We start from the raw sequence: 12,759 nt of genomic DNA on the forward strand, positions 1-12,759 counted from the left end.
CCCCAGAAATTTTGATCCCTTAAGTCCCATCTGGTACTAGACAACAGAGAGGCATTCCTACGGAAGTCCTCGTCATACAGCAATGCAGGGCCTTCACCGGCCAAGGCATACGCTTTCCTGACATGAGCCATATAGGCCAGAAGATGCATGGCCCTTTTTGGATAGCAGGCTACGATGGTGCCCATATAGACTTGAAAACCATCCAGCCAATTCTCGAAGGTTCGCTCCGCCCTAGGTTCCCGATATCTACGTTTTCCGTAAGAGGGTTTCTTTTCCCCCTTCCCTTTCAACTTAGCTGGGGGAAGGAGGGTAAAGATATCCACATAATCCCCATTTAGTATCCTGTTCCTCTTTTTATTTGACAGGTGATTTCCTAAAATGAAATCTGAGGATACAAATGTTGATTTCTTTACATCCGGGACCAGGGCACCATTTTTCCACTCGAGCGTACCGTCAAAGGTCTTACGGTGCGAGTTTGCGCGCCTCTCATGCGCCCAAACCGGCAGACCCACGAGATCCTCTCCCTCACCCCAGTAGCCCTCCAAAGTGGAGGCCTCATCCTCAGAACTAGAGGAAGAAGTACCTGAGTCGTCGTGGGAATCCGTATGCTTGGTTTTCTTGGTCTTCTTCTTGCTGGTCCCCTTGGCGGCTTCACCGTCTGCCTTCTCCGACCGATTCGCCTCCCCCCTAGGAGCCGTGGCCAGCTCGCGATCTTGATTCTCGTCATCAAAGGTGGTAACAGAGGACAATCGGCGCAACCTAGTCTGGGCGCTTTGAGAGAGGTCACGCAGACAAGTAGGAGTTCCTAGGGACAACTGAGAAGCAAAATTATTGCCACTAGCGGCAGCAGAGCCAGAGCCCGAAGGGTTAGGGGGGGTTGCTGTAACGGTAGAAGCAGATTGGGATCTAGTTCCTATGCGACCTGCTGCGGATGTGGTAAACGAAGCAGATGTTCCGGGACGCGAATCGTCCTCCCTAGGTGTATCCTCAATGACATCCTGAGACTGCTCGGAAGGGAGATCGTGCATCGCAAACCCAGGCCTCGATACCTGACGAAAGAAATCCTGGAAGCCAGAAAAAAGGTTAGCCATTGTCTCAGGGGAAACAGAAATGGTGGTAAATGCGGGAGCATTAGAACTAGAAGTTGTCGTTGCACGCTTCTTTGCAGGTGCAGCCGAGGATGCTGCCTGCTTGCGCTTTGGAGCCATGGCCTTCTTCCCTATGGAGATACCCGGTTAAAACTCAAAGGATAGGTACAGAGATTAGTGCCAAGCGAGAACCACGAAAGCCCGAGGTAAAGCCCGGTGTAGCCTGAGTGAGCAAACTCTGCAAGTGAGGTTAAGAAGAACAGCAACAGACAAATCACTTAACACTAAGAAATTAGATAAGCAAGCGGCTCACGCGATATATTACCGAACACGTAGGAGTTACGAGGCGATCAGGGCAAACCTAATGACGCTGAGACGAAATGTAAAAGGCCAGCTAGATTAAGCTAAATAATTCAGTGAATTTATTGCCAGTAGAGTATGACACTTAAGGTACTGATAAAATGAATTAACGTGACTATAAAGCACCAATTATTTGATGGACCAAATAACAGAACAAATAAAAGAGACAAGAAGGAAAGAAGGGTGGGGCAACAAAGTATGCTAGCTGATTGCCCAGAACTAGTACCATACAGTGCTAAAGCGACCATACACTGAAATGAATACCTAGGTGAACTGATTAAAGAAATAAATCTGCACGTGAAATGCCTGAAGTTATCGCAAGTACAGAAGCTAATTAAATACTTATGGCACGAAGGAAACACCGAACAAAATTACCAACACTCCTAAATTGCAGTCACTTATTGCAAAGCAATCAAATGCCGCCGCTTAACCAAATTAAAGCTGACCAACAGAGCTGGCAAAGCCGCAATAGTAACGTGACCAAAGTGAACTTAAATTTAACTTATGCAGTGGGGAAACTGCTTACAGTTCCCTAGATGTAATAAAACAGTGAGGAAGTCGTGACTGGATCTCAATATCAACTATGCTGTAAGGGCGCAGCAAAATACCTTAAAACATTGGGGGGGGAGGGGGGACTCAACACGCCTAAGCTAGTCACCTAAAAGTTGCAGTATACGGTTCCTTTTGTTTTAAATGGGACCTTCTATTAAATGGCTATCTGGACCGAGGGGGGGGGGGAGGATCAGCCTGTGCAAAGTCAAGACCCTCCTAAAATGGCTGCCGAGATCGGCCACGTGGCCACACACAAGATGGCGACCAGGCCGAAGTACTGGAGCAACAGCAGCCCTGAGCTAGCCTATTCAGACCTGTACGCAATAGGCTACTGATCTGGCGCGCGTAACCCTCCTAAAGGAACCACCCAATGCAACGCAAGAGGCTCGGGAGGCAAGCGTGACCCGCTTAAAATGGCCGCCTACGAGGCCCTCGTGGCCCTTCTCAAAATGGCGACCGCGCCGAGGGGAGGCTGCGGCCGCAACCTATCTTAGTTAAAGCCCACAATATCGCGAGAAGAGACTGGAGCGTCACTATGGCGACCCCAAGCTAGCGTTAAGGCACCGAAAGTTCCCCCCCCCTGCTATCGGAAAGCCCAAGTACTACGATACCGCTCTTCCGTGAAGATCCCTGGCACGAACGACGCGTAGGAGGAAGCTTGAGCCACGAACTCCGACGCTAATGCGACGGTGCCGCTGAGCTGGAGAAGACCACGGGCCCGCAGCGATGGAGCGGGATGAGGTCTTGATCCGAAGGTGGAGCCCCACAGCCGTACTAGTCGGCAGCCGCTACCGGCGACTCGGGGCACGCAATGCGCTTGCTCTCCGCGCGACACCAACGCGGCACGAACGCTCTGTGGATGCGCGGCGGGGGGGTAGGCTCCGACGGCGGTTCACGAAGGAAGCAGTCGGACAGGAGAGAAAACACCGAAGTCTGCTGCCCGAAAAATGTGCGGAGCAAGCGGGGAGGCACCCACGTCGGTCCGCAAGGGGTGGAAGCCGGACAGGGGAGGCAACCGAAGCCTGCCGCCGAAGATGCGCGCTGTGCTGTGCTGGCCGAGAAAGCAGGGGCGCCGACGCTAGGCTAGAAGAGGGAAAAATTGGCGTTTAAAAACACCGTTTTTTGTGATTTCAGCGATGGGAGGCGAAGACTGCAGCGATTCCTGCAGCGATCCACCAGAGCGACAAGTGAGGTGAGCCGAATCCGAAGGAAGAGGGAGAGCAACCGCCGCGGGCTCACCTATATAGGTAAGCAACGCCCCGCCCGGTGCGCTCCGATTGGTCGCACTGCAGGTGAGCCGCGGCCAGGGAACATCCAATGGGCTGGGGGGAATGCTAGCCATTCCCCCCCACGTGAAGGCAGCGTGTGCCCACAACATCTCCTCCCCGTGAGCCGGGAAGAGATTTTACCACAGAGAGAAGATCCCTGTGCAGCAAAACTCTGGAAGCTGCCCCAGAGTTCCTACCTCTCTTCTCCACGCTAGATAAGCTTATTATTCTTTCCAATATTACATGACAAGTGTATCTTTAGAGAAGGGAGCAAATTGCCAAAGCGCACTCTTGTCTGAATGTAATTGCAACAAGCAACAGTAAGAACTGGGTGGTTAGTGAAAAAATAGATGGTATTTACAAATCTGTTCAAATAGTGAATCTACAAATAACTAGACAGGATCTAGGAATGAAAGATAAGCAGCTTGGTTTTTAAGTTTATTGTATTTTCTATTCCAATTTCTTAAAAGGTGGCCTTAGGACCGAGCTGTTTGGCAGACAAATGCAAAAGGTTCCCATGGAGAGGAAGTGAAAAGACTGGGCATACAAACAAGGCTGCTGCCATGTTCAAAGCACAGGGGGAGACCTTCATCATAGCACAAAATACACTCCTTAGTAAAATGGGTTTCAGGCAATTTCAGTGTTAAGATAACATCATTAAGAGCAGAACAGATTGTGCTTGGTCCCTGCTGTTTATAATTAACACGTTCTTTCCAAATACTCCAGGGTCTTGGGTAAATAGTCCTCAGCTCAGATCCATCCAGACCAACTAGTGTTTTCATCAGATCCCATGCTGAGCCAGCACCTGTTTTGGACAAATCCAATAGAGCCCAAAGTCTCCTCTCGCTGGATGGCTAAAGTAGATAGAGGAACACCAATTGCCTTAGTTGTCATCCCAGTGTCCAGATGGTCTTCACAGGAAGTCATACAAGTACTTTATGATGTCAAAGTTCACAGTCCTGTAAAACAACATAGTATGTCAGTTTACTTAAATCTCTACTCCTTTTTGGGAATGGCCAAGTCACCTGGTGCACCTTTGAACTGAGACCTCCATGGTAATAATATTGCAAAGTTTGAATTCTGAATGTAACAAGGCTCTAAAATATTAAAGGTTGGCACATTGAGGCCGAGGCTCACACACTTTCCTTCTAGCATTGTTTTTCTACAGTGGAGGAACTGGATGCTTGCCATCCTTCCATTGGCAGGTGAGGACCTTTTTTGGGAACTGACTGCTTTTAACGAATTGACTGGTGCTGTGTTGCTTTGTAATTACTTCTATTTTTAAACAGATTTTATATATGTACATAGTTTTAACTCTATTCATGTTTACTTGCTTTTATTGTATTTTCTGTGTTTTTGGTGATTTTTATTATTATCTGTGTCTGTACTCATCATCATCATCATCCAACTCTCCACCCCATAGACAATACATTCTGTGACAGAGATGTTCCACATGTAGGTCTCTATGTGCCAAATCTTGATTGTATGCTTTGGGGGTGAGGGGAGAAGAGGAGGAAAGGAAAAAAGAATGCAAAATTACGGTTCTGTGTGTCTGAGCCTCTATGTGATGCATCCAGATCATATACAGTCAAACCTTGGTTCCTGAATGGCCCCGTAAATGCTCTGGTAAATGCTGCAGTTTTCTAACGTTTTTCAGAAGCTAAAAGTCCGGCGCAGCTTCTGCTTGAGTGCAGGAAGCTCTTGCAACCCATCGGAAGCTGCACCTTGGTTGTCGAACGTTTCAGAAGCTGAACGGGCTTCTGGAACGGATTATGTTCAACAACCGAGGTTTGACTGGATGTTGTTTTGGTGGTTTACAGCAGATACTTGCCCCAGCAGCTACACCATTAGCCCAGCTGAATAAATGCACCTGAGTCGTCTAGTTACACAGCTTTTCAAAGACTATCAAACATTTAAAGTTGCTCATTCTCAGTACTGAAGCTGTAAAACAAATTTAGCTCAAGAAAAAAAGAGGTTTTTTTTATATAAAAAACCCAACTCTAGTAAACATGGCACACTGTTTGGAAATGCAAAGCAGCAATCTTGTCTGCTATTGAGCATTCTGTTATTCGTCCAAACCACCTGTTTCAGCATTATGTATGGCATAACTCCTTCATCTGTACTAATTTGCAGTCTGCATTCTTTCTTTCTTGACAGTAGTTGACCCATGCTTTTTAACTAAACTTGAACAATCCAAGAATACTCAATAGGACAGAAGATTTGAATGTATTTTTGCGCTTTGTTAGAATGAAGAATTATATGCCAAGGGAGTAAAACACAGACTTCATTTTTCCTCCTTTCCAAACACATTCTGGTGTATTGTATTAACATTCTTGCACTGAAGTTTCCTTTTATATAAAAATGAGAAAAATTACAAGGTATGACAAAAATGAAACAATTTTAGAAATAATGCATTTTGCATAAAGTAACTGAAATTGGAATTCTAAAGACTAATTGGATCTCTTATTTGCCAAGGGGTCTAGCCATACACTATTTTCAAATCCATGCTTTTATTCATCATTTCTAAGGAAGTATGATACAGAGCACATCGAAGTGTCAAATATTATCTAGCCTATTACAATACTTAAAAGTTGTGTACTTAATTAGCAAATTATATATTTTAAAGATAAATGCCATCTCATGGTTAACATGTTAGACCTTTATTACAGAGGCTTAAAACTATATTCACTGGGAAAGGTTAAACTTGCTACACAAACATCACAATCAATCATTTGGCCTAACAAGCACCAATAATGACTCCGTAAGACGTTTTGTCCAATTAACTGATATTTCATATGCTAGCCACTTGCACTAGTGTAGGAGAAACCTGACTTTATAAGAGAAGCGACTCCACACTGAACTTCCCTACCAAGTCAAAAGCAACTCATTTTTGAAGATTAAGAAGCCAGAAGATCATTAAAAAATTGAAAGAAAAAAAACTCTCTATGTAGTTACAGTCTTGAATCAGGACATAGCCTTAAAGGATCTGTGCTACTACAAAGCAGTTGTACGCTTTCCAATTTACATCAGTGGAGAGTAAAGCTGCACCTAATCAGGACTGACCCCTCCACAGAAAGTGAAAAGTATAAGCTACTGGAGGAGCCCTTCTGTTTCCAAGGAACTGGTACAGCAGAATGAAGGTATGTTAGGAGGTGAAATAATAGAAAGCCTCTATGGCACAGTGGAGAAACCTATGGCCCTCCAATGTGGTTGGACCATCATCTTTGACCATTGCTAAGAGAAAGAGAAAACAGTCAATGATATAGAAACAACTAGTAATTTCAATATGATTTCCCACAAACAGATCATTGCTTCTTTTTTAAAACCTTTCTACCCATCCACTGCCTTTCCCTCAGTCCAAACAGGATGGCCTTTCTACTTCACTCTGCTTTGCTACTGCAAAAAGAAAACCACTGCTACATATTTACAAGATATTATTCAAAATGGTTTTAATATCTTGCTTCCAAAACAGGAAACAAATCCAACCATAGACTAAGGACAATTCAAGGATATCCCTACTTAATGAAGTGCCTCCTGAAGTACCAAGAGATGCAGTATAAATACAATTTGTGGATAATTTAGGGATAAGACATTTAAACATTGTTTCTGAAATCCTTTGGGATTTTGATTTTAAAAAATGAATTCTCAAAGTAATAAAAACCTATTGGAGAGTAGATATTCTAGCATTCTGATTGAACATTATGCAAATCTTGCTCTTTTATTTTCTTCAAAGTCAAGTCTACATTTAAAGGGTTTCCTATGGCGAACCCTAAACTAATATAAATCAGGTGATTTTTCTATGTACAATTTCTCATTTTCAGCTAAGCTAATTTTGAATGAAGCTGAAGGACTAATCATTTGTGGCAGGCAACAAATAAGCAAAGGGCTAGGAAAACAACACTCTGCCTAAAATTTCCTAAGCTTTGTACAGCATGAAAAATATTGGCAGACTCAGAGGAAAGAGGTTTTCACTCCAAATGAAATCTAAGTTTATAAATAAAAGTAACGGATAACTGCCATCACTGCAAAATCATGGTAAGCCAGTTTGTCACAAACGCCTATCTTCTGCCACTTTTGTGCTTGTACAGCTCAAACTAGCCATCCTATGTCTTGTTGTGTTATACGAATATGGGCCGTGGTTTGTCTCAAACAAGGGTAGTGGTGGGGATCCTTTTGATACCTATCTCTCTTGAAAAGCTGCTTCATTTGCTTGCAGAGACTCTTTAGCAACCCCTTAGTTCGTATCTGTATGTGAAATGAAGTCTAAGAAATGTAAACTTCCATTTGCTCACTTTCATTCCTTTGCTTCCCCTGCTCACTTCCTCTGTCTGTCATTCCCCTTACCTAATTTACACTACCATGTCCTTTGGAGATGGCCCTGCCTTATTATTTTATGACGTACCATAAAGCAAGGTGGCTAACTAGATATTGTGACCTCTAGAAATGGTTGGGCTCCAGCTCCTAAGACCCATGATCACTGGGCCTGATGGGAGCTAGTGTCAAGCAACAGCTGGAGGGCAACAGGTTATCGCCCTGGACAAAAAGCATCAGTTACAACCTCAGTGCTCTGTGTAAATGCAAACATATGAGCAAACTCAATATAAATCATGAATAGATCCTCCAGAGCAAGGATAAGGAACCTGGGGCCCTCCAAATACTGTTGGGACTCAAACTTCCCCCAGCCCTAGCCAGCATGGTGGGTGTTGTGGTCCTACAGCAATACAACAAGGTCACAAGGTCACTGGCATATTGCAGGTTTGCACACCTTTAGACCCACCAAGGTAAATGTATTCCGGCAGCCATGTCATGGAGCTAAGGAGGGGAATATACCTTTGGCCTGCTTTTTGTTTTGCTAAGCACATGTCAGGCACAGCTACTGAGCTGTATTTTGTTTGGTAGGTCACACAAACGATGCATATTTGCACTTCACTTTACTGCTAGATTTACAATCACTTTCATTTACTTATTTTGCAGCCAGTTTTTATTCACTCTCAGCCATCCTAAGATGCACTTCCCTGTGAATGGCTAGGAAATATGTATATATTTTTCCATTTTGAGAGTTTGTTCAAGTAGCATAAGAAGGCCGTGAACACAGCTCACCTCGAAATGGATCTGATAAAATCTAGAGAAACACTGCATTTGTATCTTGGTCCATTGAGCTGGTCATCGTGGCCTACTAATGAGAGGAGCTGTAGTGTCACAAGGGAAGTGATCTAGAAAAAAGAATATAGGGGAGAAACCTTAATTAGCTTTACGTTAATCAAGGCAGCCATCACCACATAAGCAACATACCTTTCCAACCGGCTAGCTGGTTTTACACAGCAAAGCACCTGCTCAGGTCTAAACCAAGTTTTAAGACTGGAGAGACAAAGATGGTTAGCAAATGTAAAACTCAATTAACTGAAACAAACAATAAAATACAGAATTGAATAAAATTGAGTTAAAATTCTAGAAGCCTAGTAGCTCTAGCATTGTGGGAATCCTATGGCTTGGATGCATAGCTGTCATGTTTTCCTTTTTCTCACGAGGAAGCCTATTCATCATAAGAGAATTTCCCTTTAAAAAGGGAGAACTTGACAGCTGTGCTTGGATGCCACAAGGATTTTGTTGGCACAAACCAGCACTGTACTCCAAGCTGCCTCTCCCACAGCCTGTTATTACCTGCTCCCCTAGTTGTAAGATGTAGGCCAGGCTTCCTCAACCTCGGCCCTCCAGATGTTTTTGGCCTACAACTCCCATGAGCCCTAGCTAGCAGGACCAGTGGTCAGGGATGGTGGGAATTGTAGTCTCAAAACATCTGGAGGGCCGAGGTTGAGGAAGCCTGATGTAGGCAAAGTCACGCCAAGACAGAGACATCATGTCCAATCAAAACTATTTGTCCTATTAGCTGACATGGAGAAATGACTTGGTAAGTGTTATAATTTAGTAAGGTATCAGAAAATTCTGTTTAAGAACTGACAGCTACAGTATAGCAGGTATAAGTTTTGTTTTCAGGCGCAAGCACCCTATGTCTCCTGTCTCTTATTTTGTTTCGAGTGTATTTCATTTGTAGAAAACAGAAATGAAGCACATTTAGACATGTTAAAGTACAACTTGTTTTATTTTTTACAGTTAAGTGAGAAATTTGCTTTTCCACGTTCAATAAAAGATTGCCAATTTCTTTATATTATCTTCCTTCTTTTGGCAGTATCTTCTTACCATTTTTGTGTTTCCTCAAACTGTAATCTAAACTGCCAAAATGAGAAATTTCAATAATGCCAAGTATTCAAAGATACTGCCAGGGTCCCTTTCGCTTAGCTTGAGAAGAACTCCCATTATGTATTCCTAAAATTATGTTTGAAAATTCTCATTTTAAACCAGTCATTCATTCAGCTAATGGAAAATTATTCAGGATCAAAGAAGAGGTTTAAGGAGATAAATTAAGCCACACATGAATCCACAAATGCACCAAAAAAACACAGAAATTTTAAGTTATACAGCCATACAGGGTAAGTGGAGATGCCAGGGACTGACCCTTCCGTCTTCTACATGTAAGCACGTGATTCACCGAGTTATGACCAAGGCAGCAGCCAACAGACAGCCAACAGAGGTGGTTTCTTGACCCCAGGCTGGTCACACAATGTGACTGCTGTGCTTGTAGGTCACAAGTTGTATAGGCTGGCCTCAAAGATCAATCTAGATTTGATACAAGTATAGTACTGTATATTTTGTGACACAGTCTAAATAATGTAAAGTGCATTATTATTACAATTTATTGCTTGCCTTCTCCCTAAGGTCCCAGGGTGTCAGGGCTGGAATGAGACGCAGGTCAGCATGAAGAAGCAGAGCACCATTGTCAGTGAAATTCTTTATTCAAGGTAACGGCATACAACTGAGCAACACTTCCCAGTAGGTCTTGCCCCTATGGAGCAGTTGCCAGGACTGAAGGTCTTCCAACCTTTCTAAGACTCCTCTTCACCTGGATGTTTCTCAAACTGTGTCTGTCCACCTCTGACCTCTGTTCTGCTCTCCTCATTAACCTGCACCTTCTTGGAAACCAGGGAGGGAGGGAGCTTGTTACAGCAAGAGAGGGAGATTCCCTGGATTCTTCAGCAGTCTTTTGACCCCCATCCTCTGCTTCATCCTCAGAGTCTGAACTGCTTCCTGTCGCAGGCTCTTCCTGCTCACTAAACCCTGCTGCCCCTTCAGCATCCGGCACCTCCTCCCAATCTTTTCCCCTGACCTTTCCACAGTGTCCCATCACCCACCCCTGGCTCCGAGCCTTCCTCCTCTGGGCTTTCCCCAACTGGTACTTCCCATCACTCCTTGTCATCCAGCCAGTCCCTGACACAGGGTGGGTTGGAACAGAACTTTATAAAACTTTTTTTTTTAATGGTTTGGAGGAATAAAGGGAAGCTAAATCAGAACAGCGCCTGATGCCTACTTCATAAGATGTTCCTAAAGTGGTTAAATGTTTTGCAGCTACACTCTTTAAAAGTATGTCTGAGGTGAAGGAGCTGGGCACCAGGAATCTGAGTTCATTTGACAGTTTGGTTAGATCCGTAATGTGCAGAGGACTTGTCTCTTTTATGCACTCTTTGCTGGTAGACCTTCAGTTCCCACCCCGTTCCTCTGAAATCTGTTGAGGAGATGGATATTGGAAGTGAATTGGATAATGTGCTATGGGGAAAACTATGGCTTACTCCCCCTTTTAGATTCACATCCACAAATATCAGAGAAAATTCCTTCAAAATAACCCATTGATGGTTCTTGGACTCCAGTTCGCCTTGCACAAATATCATATTAACTGCGATTTCTGAAATATAGTTTTCTCTCAATGTGTGCAGATTACATTGTTACAAAGACAAATTTAATTAACGTGCTATAGATTATTCATTAATATATTATTTACATATAGTGGAGCATGCTCAACGAAGTCTGACAACTGACCAAGATGAACATTTTAAGATGGGGAGGGGAAGGCCACCACAAAGATCAGATTAGTATGAGAAGCAGCAACCTAAAATAAAATTGTGACTTATCCAGTCCAAGAAAAGTTAGCTGCATTTAAGAGTAAATGGGAAAAGTTAGCAACAGCTAATTTGAGTAACACTAATGTCAACAGGATATAAATATATCTAATTTCCTCTAGGCTTGTTCTATAGGGCTTGGTATTACAGGTGGTATAAGGTCACCTCAACCTTTTATTGATGTTTCCACAAATTGATTGTATGTGTGCATTATACTGTTCACCAGTTAAACTGTTAAGATGCCTTTACTAATGTGGGAATGTGTTGTATTCTGCTGGTTTTTGCTATATATTATCTTACAAGTCTGGATATTCACATTTTAAATTATTTTGCTTATTTACAGCAACAAATCTCTACAAGTTTACAAAACAATTTACCACAGAACACAACTAATGATGTATACCTAGCACTTTAGAAAAGGAAAACAGACAGAAATGGGCCCAGACTGCTTTTCAGAAATTACATTTATTACAGAAATTTTCTTGTATGCCTCCTAAATTTCATAGGGTTACTTTTTCTATAAAAAGGTATTTTGAACCCCTAAAGTTAAAGAGGAAAATTACTCTTCATTCACTCAGGCCCTTATTCAGTCAACATGAAGCATAATGGAGTAATCTGTTATTACAACTGCTCTTTTACACCCCAGTGCACCATTATTGGCTAATCATTTTTGCAGGGTATGCTTGCAGCTGGCCTCTTACACTCTGCGACTACCGATGAAAATAGGTCATATTCCACAGCAGGAATGGCATGAGGCTCATAAAAGCTCCCAGCAAACACACCAGCTTAGATGACTTGGAGTTGGACCCATCTAAATATTATGGAGAATGCAGATTCAAAAATGACCTTGCTGTTGCATTACAAATGTGCCAGCCACTCTGTTAACAACAGGGGGGGGAGGGAACTGTGACAAATTTCCTCTTCTTTTCTCCAAATGCAGTAAAATGGAACAGAAGGTCGGTATTGTAAAATTGCTCCCTAAATCTTGTGGCTATAAATCTGATATGGTGTCAAGCCTGGATATGAAATTTCTGATTAAAGTTTTAAGCATAACATGGTAGAGTAGATACAAAGACTTTGGCCATTGCTTACAGACAAGGTTACTTATCTGGGTAAACTGTAGCCCTAGTCACCTGGTTTGATTCATACAATTCTGGAGTAATAACAACTCAAGGTAATTCACACATGAAAAAGTATCTCATGCCCTGTTCATTTTTGTTCTCTCTGTCTCTCTGTCTCTCTCTCTCTCACACACACACACACACCACCCGCCCACCATGTTAATGAAGCAAATCAGTCTCTCCCCTTCTGAGCAAAACTGGTAGGTTTCTTTATCATTTGCTGTAATGGATGGAACTTCTTTGAAAGGTAGAAAAAAAGTAACACATTTCAATTAATGCCATATTTGTTTACCATGCTGAAGATTTATCATAGTCCAAGCTCACCCAAAGAATTCTACTCAGGATGCATTAAGTAAACACA

General features: G+C 43.0%; 1 protein-coding gene across 2 annotated transcripts in view; it reads right to left on the minus strand.

Annotated features, from left to right (window-relative positions):
* Positions 1-3,676: 3,676 nt before the first annotated feature.
* The window catches only part of ORC5 (origin recognition complex subunit 5), a 65,769-nt gene continuing 56,686 nt past the window's right edge, over positions 3,677-12,759 (minus strand). Inside the window, exons 13-14 of one of the 2 annotated variants that reach the window (XM_035127016.2) lie at positions 8,369-8,481; positions 3,677-4,227 (exon numbers count right to left, since the gene is read on the minus strand). In XM_035127016.2, the coding sequence (XP_034982907.1) occupies positions 4,182-4,227; positions 8,369-8,481 (159 nt within the window). In that variant the 3' untranslated portion in view covers positions 3,677-4,181. The remainder of the gene's footprint in view (positions 4,228-8,368; positions 8,482-12,759) is intronic. The other variant, XM_035127015.2, reaches the window with a different exon arrangement.

Source organism: Zootoca vivipara, chromosome 10, assembly GCF_963506605.1.
Source record: "Zootoca vivipara chromosome 10, rZooViv1.1, whole genome shotgun sequence".
Lineage (NCBI taxonomy): Eukaryota > Metazoa > Chordata > Lepidosauria > Squamata > Lacertidae > Zootoca > Zootoca vivipara.